The following is a 26,828-nucleotide window of genomic DNA, read 5'->3' as shown; positions in this document are numbered from 1 at the left end:
GGTCACCCACAGTCGGGAGTTAGGACAGATGCTGTTGCTTCTCCCCTGGCTTTCTTCTTTTCCACTCTTTTATTCAGTCTGGGATCCCAACCCCTTGGGTAGTACCGCTTACACCAGGGTAGATGTTCCCTTCTCAGTTAATTCTTTCTGGAAATGTCTCTAAATCCACTCACATCGGTGAGGAATATTAACCACCCCATCCAACAACTGAATTGTGTGTATATACAGTTCTTAAGTATTCTGGCCGTCAGAGCCCTCTAGACGGAAAACCATCTCTCCACACTCATTCCTGTCAAAGACGGTTGGTAAATGTCTACCTGTAAAGAAAGGGTTCTGTTATGTCCTTTGGTTACACCAACTGTCCAGATGCCCAACTGAGGGATGGCTTCTCCAAGCAGAAGTTAAAAGCAAGGCTGGCCACGTGTGATTTCTGTCATTACTCTCAGGATTCATGCAAAAGAGTCCCATTTTCACGTGTGTAAATGCACTGCACGTTGATTTTCAACATGCTGTACGTGACTTGGCTTTTCCTTGGGCACGCCTAGTCATGGGCATTGGCTACCCGACCTGACTTCGGAGGCAACAGTATACTCGCTCAGGACTGATCTTCCAGCTCTGTCCCAGGCTCAGGCTCTGAGGTGCTTCTGTGAGTCATTGTTTACCTGTCTCCCCATCAGAGGGGGCGTATGACCTTATAGCTCGATGCTACAGTTTGCTGGCACTTGTGACTTTTGATAAAGAACTACAGGATGAGCTGAGAATAGATACAACTACCAGAAACAAACCCCTTTGATCGTAATGCGGTCATCTGGAGAACACATAATGTAACCATCAGATATCGTGAGCAAATTAAGGCTTGCCTTTTAGGCATAAGTTATGCAGCCCAAGCTGGCGTAAACTCACCGTCCTCTTGCTTCAGCCATATGCATGCACGACCAAGAAAGCATTATGTACACTAGGAATCGAGCTGTCCGGAGATGAGGAAAGGCTGGATTCTTCTTTCCATTTTATTCCAACCTCAGAAGTAAATTCTGGTTGTAATTCAAAAGAAGTTGTTGGAAACTTGTAGACATTGGCATGTGTATTTCATTCAGGTGGACTTAAAAGAAACAGCTGAAGAGCTCTCCAAATGAAGAACAAGCCAGTATTTCCCAGGACAAAGTAGAAACTGATTTCACAGCCTAGCAAGTGACTGAAGGGTCTCAAATGTTCTCAAATAATTAAGCATTTTTGATGCGTGTGCATATGGGTGGGAGACTGGGCAAGGCCACATCTGTGAGAACAGTTGTCATGTTGAGTACTGTGAAACCACAGCCCATCTCTTTGAATCACAGAAGTTCCGGTGCCTTCTCTTTTTTCTAGAAGAATCTGAACTTAGCCTGTGGCCTCATGTGAAATAGCAAACTCAAAATCAAAACATAAAAATAAAGGGGTATAGATGCGGAGCAGAGACCCCTGGGAGTGTGTGGGGCAGATGCCAGCCTAGTGAGATGGGGCCTTCAGGCTGGCCCCTTTGCAAGTGGCAGGCAGTGCGGTGGGCTCTGTGTTGGTGCACACGACTGCTTGGCCTCTTATGTTTTATGCTGTGGTCTTCTTGCAGGACGATCCAATGAAGAGGAAGATGCTCCTGGGTCCTCCCTAGAAAAGCAAACTCCTTCTAAATACTGCACAGAAACCTCGAGCATCCATAGTTCGGGCTCCATGGATACCCACAGTCTGGAGTCTAAAGCTGAAAGGATCGCAAGATACAAAGCAGAGAGGAGGCGGCAGCTGGCGGAAAAGTACGGGCTAACCCTAGACCCTGAAGCCGATTCCGAATACTTGTCTCGATATGCCAAGTCTAGGAAGGACCCGGATGTCACTGAGAGACGAGGAAAAAGTGACAAGCAAGAAGAACAGAGCAAGGATGTCAGTTCCCGGCACTCCAGGACGGATCCAGGGGTCAGGACCAGCTTGGTGGTGTCCCAGGACTGTGCCCCTCTAGGAAGCAACATGTCTGACCAGGAGCTCCTGCTCAATGTGGAGAACCAGCGAACAATCCAAGAGCCCCCACTAGGAGAAGATGGTTCTTCTGCCTTCTATTCTGAGCGAGGTACCTCCTTCCCTGAAGTTCCCAGGTCTCCAAAGCAGATACTCGGCTCACCTCTGCAACAGCCAGCCTCCCCGAGCCACCCTGGTGACCCACCACCATCCACAGAGGCCCGAGCCAGGTAAGCATTGAACATTTGTTCCTTGGAGATCACAGATGTCCCTAGGTCTCCTCCCTACAGATACTTTGTAGTTTCTATAGTATCCAGACAGATCCTGTGAGAGCCAGAAGTGGTCCCTACTCCCTCCACTCTCCCTGTCTCTGTTAGTACCTTCTTTTCAACTAAGCAGGTGTTATGGGGACATTTACACAGAGCCCCTCATGCAGGACTCTTGCTGTGTTTCTGACCTAACAGGAGAGGAGTGTCTCTGTTTATGGGGCAGAGTCTAACTGATAAAACATATGTACTAAGGCATTACTACATAAATATGTCTACACTAAGGAGCCACAACTGAGAGAAAGCCCTGGAACAAAGGACCAGCCAAACACAGGAACAACTCCTGTGTGGGAAAGGGAAAAGGGCAAAAATGAATCCCAGAAGTCATATGACAGAAGACAATGTGTTTGTTTCTAAATTTAAGTTGAAAAAAAATTGCTCTCCATGTTGAAACACTGTTTACTTAAGTTTACCTGGCTCAAAAGGTCAGGCTGGGTGTCTGGGTAGATTCCTAAACACCCTTCCAACTCAAACAAGCAACAGCTTTATGGATGAAGTGAGAAAGACTGAAAACCTAGAGTCAAGCAAATTTATTCTGGGAGAATAATTGCACGTGATACGCACATATATGTACATATGTATACACACACTCACATATATGTGAACATATATACTTATTGTATTCATTTCAAGTACATGTTGGTAGCATCTTTTTGTTGGTTTCACTGGGACACAGTGGTAAACTTTTGTGTGACAGCAGTGAACCTGAGGCAAACATTTTATGTGCTGAAGTTTTGTAAGACCCATGGCTGGCTGGCTGTCATCCTGTACTGGGTCACCAGGCTCAGATGCTAAAGCCAGCCTCTGAAATATTAGATCATATAAGTTCCAAGGAAATATTCTGAGGACCTTTGTTGGGTGTTGGGACTCAAGTACTTGACATTGAGAAACAGAGAGAACCAGTTCCACACATTCAACAGAGCAGCGACTTGACTTGCCTAGCAGCACACATTTCATAGAAAAGGTATGTTGTGTCATTTAGCTGTTTCTGTAAAAGAAAATTCTGTACGTATTATTATTATCTTTAGTCTATTTTTAAAGTCCTGTTGTTATCCCCTCCCGGTCTGCTCTCCAACAGTTCCTCATCCAATGCCTTCTCCCTGGTCTCTAAGAGGATGTCCCATTCCACTCTACCACCCACCAGGCCTCCCACGGCAAGGGGTCTCAGTTCTCAGGATCAGCTGGTGTTTGCTGCCTGGTTAGTGGCTCAGTGTCTGAAAGATCTCAGAGGTCCTGGTTAGTTGAGACTGCTGGTCTTCCTGTGGAGTGGCCCTCCTTCTCAGCTTCTTCCAGCTCTTCCCTAGTTTAACCACAGGGGTCCCTGACTTCAGTCCATTGGTTGGGTGTAAGTATCTACATCTGTCCCCGTCAGCTGCTTGTTGGGCCTCTCAGAGGGCAGCCATGCTAGGCTCCTGTCTGTAAGTACACCATAGTATCAGTAATAGTGTCAGGCTTTAGAGCCTGCCCTTGAGATGGATCACAATTTCGGCCGATCCCTGGACCTCCCTTCCCTCAGTCTCTTCTCCATTTTTGTCCCTGCAGTTCTTTCAGACAGGAACAATTCTGGGTCAGAGTTTTTGACTGTGAGATGGCAACTCCATCTCTCCACTTGGTGCCCTGTCTTTCTCCTGCAGGTTCCCTTTCCCCACTGTTGGACATTTCATCTAAGTCCCTCCCTTTGAGTCCTGAGAGTCTCTCACCTCCCAGGTCTCTGGTACATTCTAGAGGGTTCCCCACCTCCCACCTCCTGAGGTTGCCTGTTTCCATTCATTCTGCTTCAGGGCTTCATTCCTGATTCCCCCTCCCCACCCCATCCCTGCCAATACCTGCATGTTCCTCCTTTCCCCCTCTTCCTCTCCTGTCCCTCCCAGTTCCCTCCCTCCCTCTGACCACCATGATTACTTTCTTCTCCCTCCCAAGTGGGATTGAAGCATCCTCATTTGGATTTTATTACTATATTTTATTTATTTATTTTGCACATGCACATGAGTGTTGCTGTAAATATTTAATGGATGGCTTATCCCTTTATCGGTCCCTGAGGTCTCACTCCACAGATGCTGCTCTAGTGCAGAGCCACATGCACACGGACTCTGTTACTTGGTCCACAAGCTACATTCTCCATGAGATTCCCTTCCCAGGCTGTTCACTCTGCCCACACAATCATGACTCTAAAGCCCGATAGCTTTTCATGGTTGTTTTATATATTACATTCTCAAGCCACAAACCCTCTACACAATAAGATTACATCCAATAGACAAAGATACCAACTGTCCTTCTATATGAGATAAAAGACATATAGAATCCCTTAAAATATTCATGTCCACCTAACACTAATTACGGCCACCTGGAGCCAGATCACCCCTCTCGCGCTCCATCTTGATTCTTCCCACCTCTATCTCCTCTACCTCCTGCCTTCACTTCTGATCCTCGACCTTTCCCTGCCTCTCTCTCCTGTCCAATCATAAATCTACATATGAGACATGTGCATTTCCAGTGTGATCTGTGTTGTGCCTGTAATGATCAAAGGACAACTTAATTGTAGGAGTCTGTTCTCTCCTTCCACCATCTGGGGCCTGGCCATCAGAAGTAGGTCAGCAAGCTTGGTGGCAAGCACCTTTACCTGTTGAGCAGACATACCAGCTAACCCCTTCCCAGATGTTTTGCATAGAGAGTGAAGAACCCAAGAGATGCTTATTTAGAAAAAGTGTATCCACCTAAGGAAATGAAGAATCTAATCTCTGATATCCATGTGACAACTTGGATATCACTTCCTTGTTCAGGAATATCCTGAAGTATTATTACTAATGAAGTAACAGCTTTAGGGCAATATTTACCAATGTGATACACTTGCTTTGGAATTACTTAGTATTCCATAAAATGATGGAGAAGGTTTGTAAATGACATGGTAGATGGAGGTATGGATGCTGTAGGGTGCTTAGCTCATCCTGTCACATGCCCAGGAACTGACGCACCTTTTATTGTGAAGAAAGTGAAAAGTACACGTTCTAAGGAAATAGGGGGCTGTGAGTCAGGCCCAGCCATCCCTTGGAACTACAAGTTCTGCATCATCGGCAGAAGGCTGTTCCTGAGATGAACTGTTGCTTGGGAATCAGGAAGGGTGAGTGTGGAAGCAAAGGTGCCAATACTTTTTAACCAGTAACACTATTATTATCAAGGTGTCTGCTGATTTTGAGGATTATTCAGCCTTTAAAATATATGGACACCTGTTCCCACCAGAATCCTTGAATCTCAAACTCTTGTTCAATCTTTCATGCAACTTTTATTTCCTTATTGAGAAATACTGTTATTCCTTGTGTGGACCATAGAAGCTCTCTCCCAGGGGACCCCAGCTGCTGTGTGCCTGAGCATCACCTGTCCCCCATTCTCAATGTGTCATGTGACTAAAAGGAGGGGACTGAGACTCAATTTGAAACTCTGTCTGAGAGCAGACTCGTGCTAGAAAGGCCTTGTTTGTTGGTGCTTCCTCACTGTACTCCAGCCCCTCTCCAGTTCTTCTTCTCTAAGACAGTAGCGGTGTCTCCGAGAACAGAGCCGAAACCTTAGAAGAACTGCCTTTTGTGGGTTATGGCCCAATCATCGCTTGTCTTGAGCAACTGTACACAAATAAATCATACCCCTTCCCTGAGATACTGAAACACTATGTAGCCCTGACTGGCCTGAAACTCCCTATGTAGACCAGGCTGTCCTGCAGAACTTGCAGAAATCTACCCATCTCTGCCTCTGCAGTCCTGAGATTATGGCCATATCTCTCTTAGCTACCTCAGTGCAAGAATTTGGTGGCCCCTCTCTCTCTCTCTCTCTCTCTCTCTCTCTCTCTCTCTCTCTCTCTCTCTCTCACACACACACACACACACACACACACACACACACACACACACACACACACACACACGTCAATCTGAGAGCCAGCTTGTATCTATCTGCCCCATTGGTTGCCTTATTCAGAGATTCTGGCCTAGAAAGGTAGAGCAGAGACTGAAGAGACACAGAGATTCCTCCCTTACTGTCTGCTCCTCTCCTCATGAGAGCTTTGAGTCCTGAAGCAGTCTCCAGACCCTCGTGATTGTTGTTGCTGCTCATCTGTCCATGACCTGTGGAGATGTCTGCAGCAAAGTGTAGCCCCTGGCATTCATCCTGCCTTGACTCCCATTAGCTCTGGGCAGCCGCTACCATGTTCTATGGGCACCAGGACGGACCGTGGGAAAGCAGATCTTAGATCCATTCTCCAAAGAAGAGTCTTCTGCGTTCTAGAGCTAATAAGTGGTTAACTCACATTCTTTCCGTTTATCCTTCAATTCTATCCTTACTGGCAATTAGCCGTTCCATTGAATTCAACGTGAATATGTTTCCTAAAATGTCAGCCTGTGATGTGTAGTAGCCAATGTGTGTGTGAGAGAGATTTACATTGTAAATTGTGTCTGGGAGTGTGGCCATTGCTGTACTCACACTTGTGCGCACAACAGCAGTCTCCCACACAGATGATTCTCATTAGTTAGCTAAACTGAATGATGTGAGCAAGTCTCACCCTCCTGTAATCAGAGCTGTGTGAGACTTTGTAATCACGAGGTTTTGCTTCTTTTACTTTTGGGACAAGGTCTCACTGGGTAGCTCTGGCTAACTACAGACAGGGAGGGAGTTCACTTCCTGGAAATACAGCTCTCCGCTGGCCAATCACACATCCAAAGCCAATCTGTTCACTGGAGTTTCTGCTTCCTGGTTCTCCCCCAGTGACTCCGCAGTCCTCTCCCAGTGGAGCTGCCCTCTGCACAGCAGGGTCTTGGCTCACTCCCAATACCTCCTAAATGAATGCTAAGTCTGGAGATTGTTGCCCAGTTGGTAGAGTGCTTAGCTAGTGCACATGAAGCCCAGATTCGAACCTGGCGCAGTGTGAACCACCACTTCCTGTTTGTGCAGCGATGCTTCTCGCCTGTAATCCTAGGACTTGGAAGCTTGAGGAGTAAGAGCCATTCAAGTTCATCCAGGGCTATTGCATGACTTCAGAGCAGGCTCTCTGTGTTTTCTCTATTAATCCTTAATAAGACATATGGCCTATAGTATGGTTACTCCTCCAGCAGCTACTTTACCTTTAGAAGTTTTCCTTGCCTGTAGTTTTTATCAAATGTATCTCATCCTGGTTCTTAATGACTGTGAGACATTTCGTTTTGCACTGTCTGACTAAGAGCCAGATGTCTTCATGGATGCAAGGCTTGTTCCTGATTAGGATGAAGGCCTTTCTTCCCTGTTACCTGTGCTGCCTCTCCGAGTCTTTAATGCTGTGCTTTATAGAAGTTAGACATTTGTCTGAGTGGCCCAAGTTACAAGTTGACCTTTGTAACTGATACAGAAAGATAAAAGGAAACTGTGTAACAGAGAAAGATTCACTCTAGCCAAGTTTCTTTTTTATTTCTTTTACTTATTTATTCCTTCCTTTGATGTGTATCCTTTTCCATGACACTTTTTACATTTGCCTGTTCCCCATGTGTCTCAATGAAATTTAGGAAAGTTAAATTTCCTTCTATTTTAATTCCAACTTCCTGTAAGTGTAAACAGAGTATGGGTACAACACACTCATTTCAGCAACTAAAACCCTTTTTACTCTAGTAGCTTTAGATTTATTTATTTTCACTATTTGTTTTCTGTAGTGAGCCCTTTCCTTAAAGCAACCTTTGGAGATTGCTTATAGTAAGACACGGGCAATGTGCTAAACTTTTGTTTCTTGTGCACAGTAGTACAGGGAAGCCCACACATGAGTGGTTTCTGCAGAGAGATTCTGAAGGCGATACACCTTCACTTATCAACTGGCCTTCCAGGTACATCCCAGGTTGGACGTGTGTGGCTGGTGCACAGCAAATCCTCCCATCGCTTCCCCTGCTCTACTACACGTAACTGCCATGCTCCTCTTGCCCCGCCTCTGAACATCATGTGTTCAAGAATAAGCTGCTTCTTAATCGTGTTCCCAGACTGCCCTTTCCTCACTGATGTCATTCTCCTTCCTGGTTCATGTTTCTCTAACTTAACATACTTTGCTTGCTCGCTTTCTCATCCATCCACTCGATACAGGTCTGTCAACAGGGGGCAGTAATGAGGTCCCCTCCAGGGGCCTCCCTACCCTGCCATATCCCTTTTCTTCGCCAGCTTTTGTTTTCTTGTTTCTAAGCCAGTAGTTAATTTTCAGTAGTTAAATTTAGGGCATGTGGCCTAATAGCAGACAGACACTCCAGTCATGTCATGACTGAGAAAGGCAGAGAATTAAGAATGAACAAGTCACTGGCCAGACAAAGGTCTGTGTATAGTTTCTGACGCTGACTCTGTTCTCTTGAGATGGCCTCAGATAAGGCCATGGAATCCTCACACATTCCATGGGGGGGATGGGAGGAGCTCAACTGCAGCTCTGTCTTTCAACCAGTGCCCCAAGCACTGCCTAGTCTCAGAGAGCTAAGGTCCAGGGTGCTTTTCAAACACTCACACTACCTTAAGTGTGCCTTTGGTGTTTCCTCCAGAAAGTCTGCTGACGATGCTCTATTCGAAAGCAGAGTGTGTTTTATGAGTTTGATAGACAATTCTAAAACATGTATGTTATAAACAGTCACTGTTGCTCACCCGTCTAAGTGAAATGCAAGTTTTACATTTTCCCAAGAATTCTCTTGTCCTAGCCCAAGAGTTCTGTGTACTTTTTGAAAGTTGTGCCTGCTCAGCAGCCACCTCAGGTCAGATGGTTTTCCCTTTCACATGGCACAGAGTGTTGTTTCAGAAAGTCACTCATGGGTGCTAAGACTGTTGAGTGTGTCTTCCTTGCTAAGCAGAAAGTCATATGCTCTGCAAAAGCCTTGTTACCTTGTGGCCACCCGTCCTAACTGTGTTGTTGGGACCAAATACAAGGCCTCATGCACGCTAAGCAGTACATACCCCCACGTCCCACAGACCACTGTCCCCTCTAAAGAAGAAGCCCTGAGTTGGAGGTTAGGTATGCCTCCCCCCACCCCGCCCCCCAGCGGTGCTCTGGGCTTCTGTGAAGATGGGAAGGGTCTGCAGCTTCTGGCATCTTTTTCAGTTTTGTTCTCAAATATTTAAAAATTAGAAACAGCAACTAACAGTCCCTTTTTAATTAGGCTGCATTTTAATTAGGGTGTTTCAGCAATGGGGTGCGGAATGAGGGCTCATGATTCTCTTAACAAATACTTATTTGTAACACTCCCTTTGGGTAAAGACATCCAAACTGGTTCTGTCTTGGGGATCAGACGATGTGGTCAGCTGAGCATCCAAAGCCTGTGTGTGCTCAGTGTTTCATGAGAGGTGACATTAGTGCAGGAGAAAGCATAAATAGCCATAGATGCCCACATATCTGGTGGCCAGTGACATGGCTGCATCTACTCCAAGAGTGTAAGTTTCTCTGGAGCAGCTAGCCACCCCACAGCCCACACCTGTGTCTCGGCATGTGAACAGCATCCTTTGCCTTAATGCTCACAGTGGTGTCTGTGAATGAAGCCTCCTGGGGCTGCTAGGTGTTCACTGGGATAAGCCCATTCTCACTCAGGTGTCCAGGGGATGGAACTTTTGGACCACACTAGAATATGGATGCAAATTTGGAGATATCCCTCCATTTAACTGGCAAGTACTAGGTGTCTGTGTTCAGTGCCAAATGTGTTTTCACTTGTGCCCTCTGCTTGGTTCCAATGCCATCCATGGTCTGCGCATGCTTCCCTTCCTCCAGTGATAACTACTATGCTTTGCGACATAAATCCTATCTTTTTTCCTTAAGAGTTAAAGTTAGAGAAAAATTGGTGAAAGAGGAGAGTGCTCGCAGCAGCCCTGAACTCACCTCAGAGTCCTTAACTCAGAGGAGACAGCAGCCAGTACCAGCACATTTCCTGTCTATCCAGTCAGAAAGTTCCGCCTTTGATAGGGTCACCAGCAGAGCAGTGAGCTCACTGCGGCCAAGCCGGAGCAGCATCCTGCCAGCTGACCCTGTTCATGCTATCAAGCTGGTGACCATGGACACCCCAGAAAGCACATCTGAATGCAGCTGGGTGGGGTCAGCCACCCCAAAAGTTATAAAATCTACCACCTTGAAGATTCTAGAAGGTGGGTCAAGGGATGCTCCAGTACTCCATATTTGTGAGTCAGAAGCAGAAGATGTGCTCTCCCCTGAACCTCCGGACAGAAACCCCAAATCAGTTTTGACTTCAGAAGATGACAGGCTTATGAGAGACCACAAAGACCCCTCTGGTAATAAAGATTTAGATAAGGCTACCACTTGCTCCATCGAAGTAGAACCTGAGAGAGAGAGGCAAGGTCAGCACCCACCCACTCAGAGAACTGGCCGGAGTGAAATGCTTCTGTATGTTCAGAGTGGTCCTGTGTCCCAAGATGCCACACTGACCAGTCACGCAAAGGAGGCGCCTCCAAAGAAGCGCAAGGTTCTGGCCCGATCTCTGTCGGATTACACGGGCCCACCACAGCTCCAGGCCCCCAGACACAAGGATGCAGCCCCAAAGCAGGAGCTGGAGCTGCCGAGTTCCAGGGCAGAAGGGCCAGGCGCGGAAGCCAGCATGCTGGACACCAGAGTCTCCGTTGCCCAGCTCCGAAATGTATTTATGGAGTCAGCCAGAGCCAGCAAGAAACCTGAACTGTAGGTGATGTTCCCAACGCCCTTTTCATGTGTCATTTGCACGTCCTTGGCAGACGATTCACTTCTCCACGTGCAGTGTGTACTGTAAGCTTAGCTCACAAGTGTGTACAGGGCAGAGTGTACAGGAAATGGCTCACACACTACCATTCTGCTTCTGCCTACTAATGGGGGTCTGGAGGAGTGGGTCTCTAGAATGTTCCACGTGCAGATGTGCATGGAAGCAGCATGTGGGACCTAGTACTCTGTCTTGACTCACCGAGATGCATAAACCTCTTCGCTCTCTCTTTCTCTCCCCATCCCTCTCCTCCTCCAACCCTCTCTCTCCCTTCCTCCTTTTCTTCTCCCCCTTCTTCCCCCCCACCCATATTGCACTCGCTGCCCTGTGGTCCTAAAAGCCAAACCCGGGTTGAGAGGTCAGCTGAAGGAATTGGCTTGCCCATGGAACGGGAGAGAGGGTCTCGGAAGCCAAGACGCTATCTTTCTCCTGGTGAAAGTAGAAAAACTTCTGAGCGATTTAGAACTCAACCTATAACCTCAGCAGAGCGAAAGGAGTCGGATAGGTAGGCATGTGTGTGTACCTTTAGCCATTCGAACACTAGAGTTCTCACTACCCCTGGGGCCCCGAGGGTGTTTGCATAGGGTTCCAGAATTACTCCGTCCCAGCTATAAGGATAATTTCTTTCACTACTGAATTGTATTCTCAAAGAATTGTTGCTTTTCTATCTAGTATCAGTGTGGTTTTAAGCCTCCTGAAGATGAGGTAAGAGGAGACACTTTTCAGTCAACGCTCCTGGTCCTTTATGATTCTCTTAACCTGGTGTCTGAATCCAGCATTCCCCACAAGGAATTTTGGACTTCTTCTATAGACAGCTTGCTTCTTAAATTTACATTCTGTATGACATACGCAAATGCACAGAAGTTATAAAGTTTACCAGCAGTATGCCCACAGTCCCCATGGAATAACTTCTTGCCAGTACTACCTTTTCTCCACAAGGTGTGCACCGGGCTGGGATTGTGTATGCATGCTCCACAGTGTCAGCTAACTGTTGTTTGGTAGCTCCAGACAGAGCTCACACCAGCACCAGTGTGTCTTTAAATCTTTAAGATGGGTCACTTGCATAATGTTTCCTGTGTAGCTTGTGTGTCCACAACTAATCACTGTCATTTTCTGTTCCTGTCTTTCCTAGGTACCCTTCCGGTTCAGAAATGCCAGTGGTTGAGGGTGAGTATCTCCTTTTTTATTCTCTTACATTTTGTCCAGATTGGGTTTAATCTGGACCTAAGGTTTGGGGCTTTGTGGGAGAGGAAACCTAGAGCCCATCAGTTTCTTGCTTCTTGCTGTGAACCCTAGCTGAAATGCTCCGATGAGGTTTCCCTTAGCTTTTGATTTAAATTAAGAGGTGTGTTCAGTGAACAATTCAGAATGGCCATTTCAACTGAAAGAAAAAAAAAGTATATCTTATCGTATATCGCCTTTCCTCAGTAAGGCAGTCCACTCCTAGGACCTGTTCTTAAATCCTCTTAGATAGACTATTCAGTAGACATCTCTGTCTGGACACAGTTTGATCTGAATTGCAGTGGGAATTAATACGACTCACTGAAGAGAAATAACGGCATCCTTCCTGGCAGGGGAGACATACAGTTGTGATGTCAGTTCCTCTCCTCTTGGATTCAAGGGATGGCCAGGTCAGTCTTGAAAAGCTTTCTGATGGGGCTCAGTTTTCATTTCATGGCTTTTACAGATGAAGAAAAGGTGGATGAACGGGCCAAGCTGAGCGTTGCTGCCAAGAGGCTGCTTTTCAGGGTAAGGTGTGCCAACTGGTTTAGCTGAGTACAAACTGTAACTCCTACTGAGAAAGATGCCCCAGGCTCTGGCACCTCACACACTTTTGGGATCCTCGGGTTTCTCTTCCCAAGCTGAGTTAGGCAGTATCCTTTTACTGTAACGGAATACCTGAGGCTATCACCTTTTTCAAGAGCATGAGAGTTTGCCCTGCACGCTACTTCAGAGGTCCTACTGTGTGAGCGGTTGACTCCGTTGCTTTGGGTCTGTGGGGAGGCAGCAACTCCTTGATGGGCGCAGGTAGTGCAGGAAGCTGCTCACACCTAGTAACAGGAATGAAAACCAGAGGAAGAGACAGGATTCTGGAATCCCTTTTGAGGGCTGGTCACCTTAACTCTGCCCCACCTCTTACACTCCGCCAGTATCTAGCTGGGACCAAGCAAGCTGTCACCAGGGAGCATCACTTGGCATTCTCCGACCATGCTTCAGGATCTGTTGTGACTGGCTTAGGCCACCCAGCCAACCTAGTGTGAAGTGTGATTGTGATGGTCTCTCACTGGCATCCCCTCCCATGGATCCTCCAGCAAAGAGTGGACAGACAGTGTGTTACCCCAGTTTTTCTCCCCCCTTTGAATTCATGCGATGATCCCACAATGTTTTCTAACTGTAGGAAATGGAGAAATCCTTTGATGAAAACAGCGTCCCAAAGAGGCATTCGAGAAATGCAGCCGTGGAACAGAGGCTGCGTCGTCTGAAGGACCGTTCGCATACCCAGCCTGTCACCACAGAGGAAGTGGTCATTGCAGCCACGTGCGTCTCTGGGGGAGTTTTAGCCCAGCCTGTGCCCTCACCTTTAAAAGGAGACTCGGGGATTTTCTATAAGAATGAGGCAGTTTAGCTATAGCCATAGAGAGGCATATATATTCCATACTTACTTTTGGTTTGCTTTTTCTGCTGTCTAAGCGGTAATAGGATGTACCTGTTGTGGGTCCTAGGCTCACCTCTGAAGCGTTTTAATCCCTGGCTTTTATCCTTCACAATGAAAATATAAATTGAAAGTAGATGAACATTAATGGGTCTCAGCCTCAGTGGCCGCCTGCTGCTAGGCTTTCTCCATATGCATTATCTTCAGCCACACCGCAGCCATTTCGTCTTCAGATATTTTAGTGCATACCTCTAAGAGATAAGTATTTGTTTTGCTTATAAACCATCGACAAGTGTCTAAGAATTAATTGGCAGTTGGACACACTTTCCAAACAACAAGGGGCCTCGCAGTGTGGCAGTCTGCTGGCGTACTGAGGTTGCCTTGACCGGGTCATTCAAAGTTAGCAGCTCCGGGCAGCTGAGAATATCTATCAGTTTTTTTTCTTTTATCTTGTCTGCAGAGTAGTGACATCCCTAAGAGCCTCTGTTTGCAGGTTAGTTGTTGGAGCCTGCTGTGAGGTGATCAGCCTTCATGGCGTCCAGGACCCTGTGCATGCTGGAAAGCGCTTCACCACTGAGCTGCAGCCCAGCCCTAGGCTCCTCGCTTTCTTGATGTGCTTGACTTTTAGCACAGCCACTTGTTTACAGAATGACCTCTCGGAGTAGCTGGGAGACACTGCATCAGACACCCTAAGCTGTGGCTGGACGCTCCTGACCCGCTGTGGTTGATACTGCCTTTGGAAATAACTCCTTAAAATGAGGCTGTTTTGTTCTAAGCCGGCCCTTTTCCAAGCTTGCCCTCTGCTTGTGTGTTTACTCCAGGCGGCCTGTGCCTCTCCTTCCTTCCGTTCGCATTGCTTTCCAAAGTTCTTTTGCAATTCATTTCCCCTCAAAGTGTTTAGCAAATATTTTTTTGGTAAAATATTTGACTTTTGCATTTCTCGATTTACAAGTTCTGCCTTCTTTAATGCTTCTTTTCTTCTCTCTCCTCACGAATGCTCCTCCTTTGGCCATTGATTGCTTTTAAAGTGAACCTACCCCGGCTTCGAGTTCGGGGGTCACGCACCCTGTAATGGCGAGACTTCCTAGCCCCACTGTAGCTAGAAGCACTGTGCAGCCTGCCAGGTACTGGACACACATGTAGTAAAAACACATAGCTGCATGTAGCACCCAGTGCCATGGTGCTGGGCGGCAGGTGCATCTGGAAGCCTTGAATGCCTTTCATTTGTCTGACAAACACGTCAGGGCAGTGAGTGTTTCTGAGATTTGTCCTGTCATAGTGCAAGGTACCGTTAATTTCACGACTGTGTGATATAGTCCATGTGCCTGCTTCCTGTGTTGGTACTAAGATCATACTAAGATCATACTAACTCAGACATGTATCTTTTTTTAACATAAAAGTGCTTATTCCTCAAAGGCTTTATTTTTTTTATCTAAAATACTAACAAGTAAAGACTAATTTTAAAACAGATCATTAATATAAAATTGAAATGTTGGTGAGATCTAGTTATTTTTAAATATGTGTACACACAAATCTAGAGTAAAACCAAATACTCCTGCTTCCTAATTTGGAGAGGGGAGACAATGCCTTTAGATTTTAGGATTGCTTGTAGAGATTACAGGATTTACTGTTTTAAAATTATGTTCATAGCCTATATAAATACCCATTTTGTCTTAACAAGGGCTAAAATAAGAGAAGTTACTTGACAAAGTGGACTAAACCAGCCTGAAACAAGGCTGTCTTGAGAAAGTTTTTTCTTGTTTATTTTTTGGAGGGTGTTTTGTTTTGTTTTTGTTTTGCCCTCCCTGGAAGGCTCGTACCCTGGAGTATCCTTGTTCCCTGTCCTCATGACCTCTTGACACAGAGGCTGCCTGTCTGGGACTGCCTGTGGGTCAGTGATTAATAAGAACAAAGGCAGAGTATCCTTAGAACAGAGATGCTGGGGCAGAGACAGTGTTGTCTTGAAGACCTTTTGAGAATCATGCTGATCTCCTGGGCTGGAGCCTCCTCCTCTCTCACACAGTGGGAACTATTATTATTACTATTGTTATTTTCTGGTGCTCTGCACAAGCTCACCCAGAGCTGTGCTACCACAGCTCCCCACCCCCACCCTACAACCCCAACCCCCCCCCACCGCAGTCCCAACTGGAGTTGGGGTAAGTTTAATCACCTGAAGTTTTCTTCACCTTTCAAGTTACAGAGAATTACATTTAAATAACTTAGGAAGTTGGCAGAAACCTGGGAGAGAAGTGTGTGCAAGCCACACGTTGACAGAGAAAAATCCGCTTTGCCGACTCTGCCCGTAACAGGAGACCATATTGTTCCTAACTATTCAAAACCAAGAAAACCCCCTGCACAGCATCTATAGAGGATGTCTGAAGCAGGGAAATGACTTTAGTCCCTGTGATAAGAATCCTCCAGGATTTCTAGGAAGGTACATCCAGGCTGATACCAGTTCCTTCAACAGGAGGTTTCTTTTACAGATCTGATTCAGAGCTAAAAGTATGCCTGTCTGATAGTGCAGGCATCCTATGCTAGCCCTGCTTCTCACTGTCTTGTTTAATAGATAAACAGCTACATGCCCCTTGCCTAGGTTCATTAGGGAAAATGAGTTCTTAAAATATGTGACATTTTTAAGAAAGTTATTATATAAATTGGTGACTTCTCCTTTCTTGCTTCTAGGTTGCAGGCATCTGCTCACCAAAAGGCTTTAGCCAGGGACCTGGCAAATGAGGGCAGAGAGTCTGCCGAACCAGGCGAACCTGATTCCTCCACTCTGAGCTTAGCAGAGAAATTGGCCTTGTTTAACAAACTGTCCCAGCCAGTCTCCAAAGCCATTTCCACCCGAAACAGAATAGATGTTCGGCAGAGAAGGATGAACGCAAGGTATCAGACACAGCCGGTCACACTTGGAGAGGTGGAGCAGGTAAGTGTGGGATCTAACTGCAGTGTGTGTGTGTGTGTGTGTGTGTGTGTGTGTGTGTGTGTGTGTGTGTATGCCTGGTATGTGGTGTGTTTTCATGTGATATATGTGTATGTGGTGTGTATATTTGTATGTAGGGTATATGTGTATAATATATATGTGTGTGGTGTGTGAGTGTGGTGTATATGTGCATGTGTGTGTGTGTTTTCTTTGAATACAGCAGCACAGTATTGCTCTTGGGTTTCTGGTACAGGACAGGGTCAACAGGTAAGCTGTAAGTGGCTTCATCTTCCCCATTCCCAAGGAAGAACCAGACCCATATTTGCTGTTTACCACTACTGTTCATAACTTGCTTGGAATAAGTCCACTGTGGTTGACTATAGAAGCAGAGGCAAGCTGCCTTCTGAGAAGGCGTGTTTGTGATGTGTTCTGTAACCATGCAGGCTGGTTTTCCAGTAAGGCATGACAGGAGGCCATACTACAGGTGTATGATCACCACCCATGCCAGTCCCATCAGGTAATGATGCTTCTAAACTGTGTCCCTTTCCAGGTGCAGAGTGGTAAGCTCATCTCCTTCTCCCCCACTGTGAACACCTCTGTTTCTACCATGGCCTCTGCAGTGGCTCCCACGTATGCAGGGGACCTTCGGAAGCCACTTGACAACAGCGCAAGTGGTGCTGACTACAAGTCTCCTTCTCCTGTGGAAAACTCAGACTCTCCAGTCAGGAGCATTCTGAAGCCACAAGCTTGGCGGCCTTTGGCAGAGCACAGTGGGAGCAAAGGAATGCTGGAGGAGGCTGGGGAGACAGAGAGCAAGAATGCTCTGACTGTGGCTGCCGGAGACAGTGGCGTTCAAACACGCGGAGCCTTCGAGGAGGACGTTCAGCCCTCCTACCCCATCCTCGGTAGAGTCAGGGAGGGTGATTGCCAGAAGGAGCCTAGGCACACCATCCTAAGGAGGGGAAGCGCAGAGCTAGGTAATCCTTCTGCTGCACACCTTAGTGATGAGCCGAAGGAATTTTCCACTGCTAAAATCGGTTCACAAGAGGATCTGGACCTGAAGGATAAGCCGGCCTCGAAGGAGGATACAGATGTGGAGAATGTCATGAGGAAGTTCTCACTCAAAGGTAAGGTGCGGCTTACGCCCAGGCTTTCTGAAGGCCCTGTGGTCTGACAGACTACTCGAACGTGTTCACATTGTTTCTGCTTAACTACATCCAGAGACAGGCTATCACTAGAATCAGTCAGAAGGTCAGTGAATTGTTGTCCTTTCCCCAAACCTCTCTTCTGCTCAAATCTGACACAAATAATAGAGTCTGCAACAGCAAAAGTGGCTGCAGTTCTTAGCACCCCTTGATAAGGGTTTCGGGTGACTGGTGACATTAACTCGCACAATAGCCTTCTGAGCGCCCAGGCTGTGTTGACCCCTTTACTAAAGATGATGGCCCAAAAGTCCTGCACCCAGTAAGCACAGAGGATAAGGACTTGAACCGGCCTGCTTTCCAGACTCGTTGTGCATGCTGGCCATACTGTCTGTGTGAGAGACCAACCTGCTTGCCTTGACACACATTGATCATATGTCGGTTGAGATGGGCTCAGGTTGAGTTAGCTCACTAGAAATTAAGATGTGCTCTTTTAAGAGAAGTCAGCCCACTGACAGCACAGCCGGCACAGGCCAGCTCTCTCTCAGGGGCTTGTGCTGCAGTGGCCTGGGTAACCCACTGTCTGCCCACAGCCTGACTCTGCTGCTGCACCTCAGGTGTAGAGCTGGAAAGATGTTTGTCCAGAGACTGATGCTGACTGGCTCTCATTCTCAGAGTTTGGAGAAACTGCTTCCGAGAAGACAGAGGCAGCTGCCAGGAGAGCCTCTGTTCAGATGGCAACCCCGGGGGCCTGGAAGCAGCAGGAATCCTCTGAGCAACTAGCAGAGAAGCTCCTCAAGAACCCCTGTGCCATGTTTGCTTCTGGAGAGGTCAAAGTGCCCATGGGCAACAGTATCCTGGATTCACCCAGCAAAACCATGTCAATCAGAGAAAGGTAGGTCCTCTCTTTGGGGATTGGCAGGTGTTCTGTGGAGGGACGCCAACTTGCTAGGCTATGCTGTCATGCTAAAATAACCCTGGGAAGCCAAGGCCTACCAACATGCTTGTTTAGCAGAGTTGTGATGTCCAGTCCAGACTCGGAGGAAGGATGAACAGGGACACTTCGTTTTTCTATCTCCTATTTCATATTCGGTTTTCTGGGAGCTGAAATAGAGGCTCTTTTTCCTATAGAGGCATGTGACTTAAACTGTAGGTAAAATAACCCTCTGATGTTCTGGGTAGAATAAATATAGGATGAAGACAGATACGTTCACACAGAGGATCTGTGTCTACAGGATTAGGATCTGTTTCCTGCATATCATAGAAAATAAGATGAACTGCCTTTTTCAGGAAGACCGTGTGAGCTCAGAAGTTTGAGGCTAGTCTGGGATGCACACTGGGACAAAATCAAGTGTAAAGCTAAGCAAAAGTAGAATAACCAAGAAATTATTTTATAGAAAAGTTTTGTAATACCCTCTTTTAAAAATTTACATTTACTCTCAGTGTGTGTGTTTGTGTATGTATGTGAACAAGCGTGTGTGTGTGAGCATGCTTGCATGGGAGTTGAGCAGACAATGTGTTGAGATGGTTCTCTTTCCACTATGTTGATTCTAAGGATAAAACTCGGGTTCTCAAGCTTGGCAGCAAGGACCTTATTCACCCACTGAGCCATCTTGCTAGCCCTATGCTCATTTTAGAAAATGTTTGATACCTAGGAAAACCCAGGTCCCTTTGTTTCATCTTTTTGACGTGGAATGCTAGCGTTTGAATCTGAAGTGTCCCCATATGCTTTGGAGTTTGGAGACTTGGTCCCCACCTAATGGCCCTGTTCTGGGAATTTGTCAAACACTTGGGACTGGAGCCATGGTTGAGAGATACATTGTTCTTGAAAGGCCTTTGAGGATTGCAAGCCAGCTGTGTGTCTAGTCCCATCTCTAGGTCCTGGTTTGCTGAGATGAAAGCCCCAGCCGTGAACTCATCATAACTTCCCCATTATGATGTATTGCTCCTCTCTCAAGCCACCAGACAACATAAGTCCTTTACTTGCTTCTGTTGGGTAATTTTGTTACAGCAATGAGAAAAACTGCTACAGTGTTTAGACCATGTAGTTTGAACCATCACCAGAATTAAATTGGGATTCTTTTCCTAGTAAATTAACAAAGCCACCATTTTATCACTGTCTGAACGACTTGGGATCACAGGGCCCCTTTTTAGCAATGTTCTTGAAAAAAGCATCGGAGTTCTGTAAGTTAGAGAAGGAAGCCTGTGAAGTCTATCCAGCCTTTCCTGTCATGATCCTATCTCTACTGACTCCGGCTATCTGCCCCTTTCCACTGTGGGGAGAGGTTGACCAAAAGCCAAGATCTACCCTTTCAGCTGAGGGCTCTGCAGGCTGAGTCAGCTCCTGTGAACACTGGAGAATCTACCCCTTACAGAGAGGGCGGAGAAAGGCAGAGATCCTCCTTAGCGGTTAACTGGGGCCCCTTTGTGCATGCCTCACCACTGCTCCTCTGTACCCTACACATCTGTGTCCATGTCTCCCCAGCAAACTCCTGGCTCTAACTTTGAGCTGGAAGATTTCAGCTACTAGTGAGCCCTCAGATTAGTATAGGAATAGAAAGAGGTCCCACCTTTATTTATCCACCCCTGGTTCGGCCTCTCAGTTCTGGGGCTACAAGGAGCATCTGGAGTTGAGTCATTTGGAAAGCAAAAGAATGTACTTTGACTCCATGTTCCTGAGAACAGCATCTCAGGTAGAGTCTCCTGACACTGTAGAACATGGTGGAAGGTTGGGTCGGCTTAGTCAGACCTTTCCTCCCTTTGACAGCTACCTGGGAAGCCTGGCTGTATCAAGTCTTCTGTTCCCAGCTGGCTAGTTCTGATGCTTCTGGAAAGCCAGAAAGCAAAGAGCCAACAGGAGAGGGCTAGAGATAAGAATGTTGCCAGTGGCTACTTTCTCCCACTAGAAATATCTCCCACCTCCAAAAATGCCATTATATCCTGAATGCACCAGGGGATTCATTTATCCACTGAGGGAGACAAAGCCCTAGTGGTCCCACAGTTCTCAAGGGTTGACTCCAGGGAAAACATCTATGAAGAGAGCAAAAAACCAGAGAGGCAGCTCTTTCACTGCTGAGCCAAAGTCCAGAGCATAGACTCGTTCCCCAGGAATAGACAGTAATCCTTTCTAAGTATCTCCTCATCCCCTGAAGTTCTGCTCAGGATACCATTATAATGACAGTTAAGGTGTACAAGAAGCATACTGTACTCAAATTCTAGCAGTCTTCCACTTAGTAGGCAAGAAGTAGGGGCCCGGCTCAGCATGCTCAGAATTTACTAGGTTCCAGCCTCAGTATTTAGCACCAGAGAAATTCAAATAAGTAAAGAAAAAGTGGTCATGTAGACAGCTCAGAATGTAAGGGCTTGCTGCTCAAGCCTGAGGCACTGAGGTGGCATCCCTGGTATGAATGTAGAAATTGGCATGGGGCAGACATCTGTGACCCAGTGTTTGCAAATGAAACAAGACAGGTAGATCTCAGAGCACATGCACACATGTGTACACACCACACACACACACACACACACACACACACACACACACACACACGCTTGCATGCACACACACACATGCACACACACACTGCATAACTTCTTATGAAGAAAAAGAAAAGATAACCAAAGGCTAGATCCAGGGCTTAGCATAAGCTCACCCTTAGATATACAAGGTCCCAGGTTCCATCTTCAGCACCAGATAAAACTAAATGCAGATTAAAAGTTTATTATCAATATTAACTCTTCTGACTTTCTCATTAGCAAGACCAGAATCTTTGTAATCACTCACCAGTGCTGCTCAGCCTAAATCCATGGGTGCCTCTGTGTCTCTGAAATGTCTAAGAAGAAATACAATTACCTTAGTTGATATTAGAAGCACATGGTCTGCCTGTCCCTTGTTTGACCCAGCCCTGACTGTTACGAGCCTGAAAAAAACTTGTCCTCATCCAGCAGGCTCTCAAGCCAGAGTTCCTGCTGGAGATCAGGGGCTGTGGCAAAGGCCACATGGCAGCCTGGCAAGCACATGTCACATTGGCCCTGGGCCAGGCCGGTGTGTTAGCAGGTGAGTGCTATGCCACTCACTGGGTATGGAGCCTCAGCCCAAGCAGACGCCCTAGCTCTCCACAGTGCAGCCCTCAAATAGCCCTTAGACTTGGCAGATGTTAAAATCACTGACAGTTGCTGGCACTACGCAGTAAAAATCTATGTCATGTGCCAACCCAGACCTTCGCCCTCTGCAGGGGTGATGAAGGGCTGTGAGATTGGCAGAGTAGAGAACAAGATCCGCCACCCTCCGCTGCTCGAACACCAAATAGGAAATCAGACAGGACAGGATAATACACTCAGTCACCATGAGCTGTTACGAAATTCCTCATCATTTGTGCTCTGCACGTGAGAGTTGGGCCAAGTACCACGTGGACTCAACTGAAGCTGTTTCTCCCATAACGTTTGCTTACTCTGGAGTCTTGAGAAGTTTCTAATGCTGAAGGAAGCAGCATCCTACAGGGGCTTGGCGAGCATTATAAGACAGTTCATACATGTTTACAGAATGACCCTTGTGGTCTTATCTGCTGCCAAGTAGGACTTCGAGATTAGAAAAGAAGGTAGGGAATGGAGAGGAAATAGATGCCAAGAGAGAAAGAAGTTCTGCTTCCTCCAGGAAGCTCTTCGGAATGGTCCATTATTTGATAGTGGGATCAAAAGTATAAAATATGATAATGCATGCATTTGTAGATATAATGTGCTCTTGTTATAGGATATGGTTCCCTATTTGCCTAGCAAAACTCTTACCATATGGAGTCCGGCAGTAGAGCACTTGCCCTGGAGTCTGTCCAAGAACCAGCAGCAAATGATTGGCTAAGCTTCTTATCACAGAGTGTAAGGCATCTGCCTCCAGTTCAGATATTGGATAGAGTGAGGAAATCTAGTCTCGAAGAGCCCCATGTTCAGGGCATGCATGACAAACAAGGCTTGAAAAACGAGGTGCCTGAGTGGAAAAGCCACTGTTCTCATTGGTGGGACTGCACACCTGACAAGAATAGGGGCCACTGTGGAGGAGACACACAGCAGAGGGAGGCAGCATCCATGGCCACAAGAGCCTCTGGCATAGCAGTAGCAGCCTAGGGCCAAGTGTTCAAACACAATATCCAAACCCAGACTACAGCTGATTGGCTGATTGGCAGCCTCTGTTTTAGGTCATGTACTGGGGTCCCAGGCATGACCTGTTAAAGAGCACAAGGGAGTGGGGTCTCATCAACTCACCTCGATTCTTTCTTTATACCCCCCACCACACACACACACACACACACACACACACACACACACACACACACACACACACACAGCCTTTAAGTTGTTAGAGTACCAGCCTTAGTTAATCTCCCAGGCACTGGTTTGTCTGTTTGTCTCTCCCACTCTGTTGAACTTAAATGTCTGAGATGGTTTCCTTCATGTAAGAAAGCTGTCTAAAATAGCCTCTGGCTTCTCGGTCAGAACCAAATGTGCAGCACCTATAGATAAAGCCCAGCTGTGCCTAGCCTAAAGTGTGTTGGTAACAGTCTCCCTTAATGAGGTTCTTTTTTTGGTATATTTTTCCCCCTTGGGAAAAGTTGAACTAATAACTTTTCAAAGTGTGTTTTTGGAAAGTAGTTTTTGTGCTAGGGTACAGGTAAAGACAAAGGTAATCTTGAAGGAGAGGCAGGCCTGAGGGCAGAAGAGAGCAGAAATGAGCTGTCATTTGCAATATCAAGATGCCACGTCTCTGTTTTTATTAGTGTAATTATTGCACAAAGCATTGCCTCACTGTGACATCCCCATGCTTTGTATAAGTTGCTTTGTTTGGGAATCACCTTCTCTGTTACTCTTTCCTATTCTTTGTGTTTTTAAGGCTTCTGTGTTTTCTAACTGCTGCTTTCATCTTTAAGTGTTATTTCCCCAAGTGGCCAGAAGGGGTCAGTAGAAGGCATTTCTCTGAGGATCGTTAACTTTTCTCTCTCCCTTTGCTCCAGGGCACGAGAACACAGTCCTTTCCCTTACTGAGGTGACGCTATTAATTTGACAATATTAATTTGACAGTTCCAGCTTTTTTTTCCAAACAACTAAAAAAAAAAAAAAAAAAAAAAAAAAAAAAAAAACTTTGTGACTGTCTTGGAAAAGAGGTTCTTCCTGTAAGTTCTGAGAGTGTGGTGCTGAATTCTCGGTTGGCGTGTTCTCCTTTCAGGCTGGCACTGCTGAAGAAGAGTGGGGAGGAAGACTGGAAGAACAGGCTGAATCGGAAGCAGGAATATGGCAAAGCCACCAGCGGCCTACACTCGCAGGAGGCGGAGCAGTCCCTGAAGAAAAAGGTACAGTGTCCACCTCAAATGCCTCACTGTGCCTCAGGAATGAGCTTCTGTGGCCTAACCATCCCTGCCTCAGAGCACGTTTGTCACTCTGTTGCTATGGCTGACCACCAGGGCAAGGCTGGAGGCCCAGGATGGGTGTCAGCACTGTGCTGTTGCTTCAACAAACAAGTGCCTCAGTTTCCAAATGTGTTCATTGTCAAATCTTACACAGATTCTGGTGTTAGAATGTGATTAATGTCTTTCAAACGAGACAACTAACCACAACATAATATATATATATATATATATATATACATAAAACATTTATAAGTTGCTTATCAAACACAGACTTAAATTGATGTCCATGAGGACATCTGCCTAAATATAAGCCTGTGTCATGATGCTGAGGTATAGCTTTTATTGACGGCCATATATGAATATTAATTAAGTTAAGTCACTCGTGCGAGCATTTCATATGTGAGCTTAGCATCGGTGAATTGTTGAATCACAAATGTAGTGATCATCAGCCTTGTCCAGGTACTCCACGCTTCAGCCACGATGTCCTTGCCCACTGGTGCTGTGGGCACAAATGTCCTTGCTGGCTGAGGCAGAATGATACACTTAAGCCACACCCAGTTATCCAATTTCTAGAATCTTCTATAGTCTTCCGATAGAGAACGTATACCTGAGTGGCAGAGATGTCAACTGTGCATGGGGTCAGTTCCTAATGGAAAGATTCAGATCCCTATGGTCGGTCAAAACGAAAAGGAAGCTCAAGCTGAGATGGATGTCCCACAGATCTGCTTAGGAGAATGGGGGCTCGTGTTATTTCCAGAGCACTGTGGGTAGAGGATGTGTCTGAACTGCCTAGACACTTGGCTGAGGCTCTTACAGACAGGAGGCTCAGGTCCCCCCTGAAGTCACTCTTGGAATAGAAAACGCAGTGCTAGAAGCAGGCACTAGGCCCAGCCTGCACCTGCGTGTGCCACCCAGGGCTCACTCACCCAGGGCTCCCGATTCTGCAGCCACAGTGAGCTGGCTGTTCCTAGACTCTTTGGTGGCCTAGTTCACTTTGGCCTAGACAATAAGCTCTTTGAAGTTAAAATAAGCCGATCTATTTTAGGCTCTGGTCCCTCACATGGGGAAATCTCAAGTTCTGTTAAGGTCAAGTGGTTTTCAGAGGCACGGTGACAACACGCAGGTTCATTCCTTCCCAAGGGCTGGGAGTCCGCTTAAGCACACACGACTTCACTGCACTTAGATGAGGTAGGCAACGTGCCTTAAGTCTGGCGTTTCTTGAGGTGACACTTAGGCTTGCTTGCAAAGTTATTCCAAGTGTCTATCTGAATGCCACCCAGGAGAAAGGAAGACTGGTGACATGTGCATGCAGACAAGAGCCTGGTGCCTGTGAAAAATTGAGACTTTCCCATGGGTGGCCATCAGGAGGAGGACAGGGGCTACAAGTGTCAGTCTTACAGCAAACACAAAGAAGATGGACTTAATGTCCCTCACACCCCAGCTCTAAGTCCTTGTCTAGCTCATGGTATTTGATACGCAGACACAGGTTGCAGCTGTGGGGACATAGAAGGGTAAGCCATGTTTATTCTTCCCATGAAAATTCATGTAGCCCTGGCTATGAAGCATGTTGTGGAAGCCAGGTGGGGAATTTAAATGTTTCTTCAGCCACCTTAAGCAAAGAACATACTCAGCATGGTGACACACACTTGGAGTTCTCACACTCCCAAAAGAAAGACAGCCAACATCAACCTGTGGACTCAGTATCTGCACACACATGTATACACGCGCATATACACACACTATGAAATAAAATCAATTCCTATTTATACTAACACCATACTGATAACTTAAAACTTTGAGGATCTAGTAAGACACCAGCAGGCTGGAGAGAGAGAGCACAGTGGTTAAGAGCAAGCCAGTTTCCAACACACATGAAGGCTCACAACAGTATGCAACCCAGACTGAGGGATCTGACTCCCTTTTCTGGCTTCTGTGGGTATCAGGCATGCACTTAGTGTGCAGACATATGTGCAAGCAAATACCTGTTCACAAGAAAATGACGAGATTATTTTTTTTATAAAAACCATTAAAGGATGGGATGGGAACAGCGGCATACACCCATAATTCCAGCTCTCAGGAGGCTGGAACAGGTTTCTGTAGGTTTATGCCACCCTAGCTACCTAAGTCTCAGGTCAGCCAAGGTTACAGAATGATCCCTGTCTCAAAGCAGCAACAACAACAAATTAATTAAATAAATGCCTCCAAAATCTATAACCATTTTCTCTGTCAAAAGGGATTGTCCCCCAAAGAAACCACGATGTTTCTACCCGTGTCTCATCTGGGGTCCTGTATGAAAATATGTCTTTATTTGGGCTCATGAGTAGCTTTGAAGAAAGTAAGACTTTTCCTTATTGTTCTCAGCCTTCATCCCCAGGGGCAGTTATTTGCTTTCTAATGAGATTCCTCAGAATCAAGATGAATGACATGACTCTCGAGCACTGGTTATGCCCCGATGGCCTTACTTCCCGTGGAAATGCCTAAGGTCCCCTCCACTGTCACAAGTCCTCTAGTCCTGCCTCCTGGACTTGAGTTAGCATAGGTCTGGGTGACCAGGCAGAAACCTGGGCTTCCGAATGCGGCACACGCGTGTAGCAGTAAGGATACAAAAGCCACTAAGCATGATAGAGACCAGATCCACGCTTCACGGACGTGTGCACTTGAGCAGGATTTGTTTCCGTGTCTGTCAAGAGAAGGAAAACAGAGCAGG

At 46.5% G+C, this 26,828-nt stretch overlaps 1 protein-coding gene across 14 annotated transcripts in view; it reads left to right on the top strand.

The window, feature by feature from the left end:
• The window catches only part of SVIL (supervillin), a 176,504-nt gene that overhangs the window by 112,856 nt on the left and 36,820 nt on the right, over positions 1–26,828 (top strand). For 4 of the 14 annotated variants that reach the window (XM_080917090.1, XM_080917096.1, XM_080917094.1 and 1 more), the window contains 13 exons: positions 1,601–2,210; positions 8,054–8,137; positions 10,087–10,956; positions 11,352–11,516; positions 12,144–12,178; positions 12,699–12,760; positions 13,410–13,549; positions 14,125–14,157; positions 14,693–14,788; positions 16,347–16,590; positions 17,138–17,714; positions 18,405–18,624; positions 23,941–24,064. In XM_080917090.1, the coding sequence (XP_080773216.1) occupies positions 1,601–2,210; positions 8,054–8,137; positions 10,087–10,956; positions 11,352–11,516; positions 12,144–12,178; positions 12,699–12,760; positions 13,410–13,549; positions 14,125–14,157; positions 14,693–14,788; positions 16,347–16,590; positions 17,138–17,714; positions 18,405–18,624; positions 23,941–24,064 (3,260 nt within the window). The remainder of the gene's footprint in view (positions 1–1,600; positions 2,211–8,053; positions 8,138–10,086; positions 10,957–11,351; positions 11,517–12,143; positions 12,179–12,698; positions 12,761–13,409; positions 13,550–14,124; positions 14,158–14,692; positions 14,789–16,346; positions 16,591–17,137; positions 17,715–18,404; positions 18,625–23,940; positions 24,065–26,828) is intronic. The other 10 variants (XM_080917086.1, XM_080917088.1, XM_080917093.1 and 7 more) reach the window with 4 other exon arrangements.

The sequence above is a fragment of the Micromys minutus genome (assembly GCF_963924665.1).
Source record: "Micromys minutus genome assembly, chromosome: 5".
Taxonomy (NCBI): domain Eukaryota; kingdom Metazoa; phylum Chordata; class Mammalia; order Rodentia; family Muridae; genus Micromys; species Micromys minutus.
The sequence above is the reverse complement of the archived record's forward strand: the minus strand, read 5'-3'. Positions and strand labels throughout refer to the sequence as shown.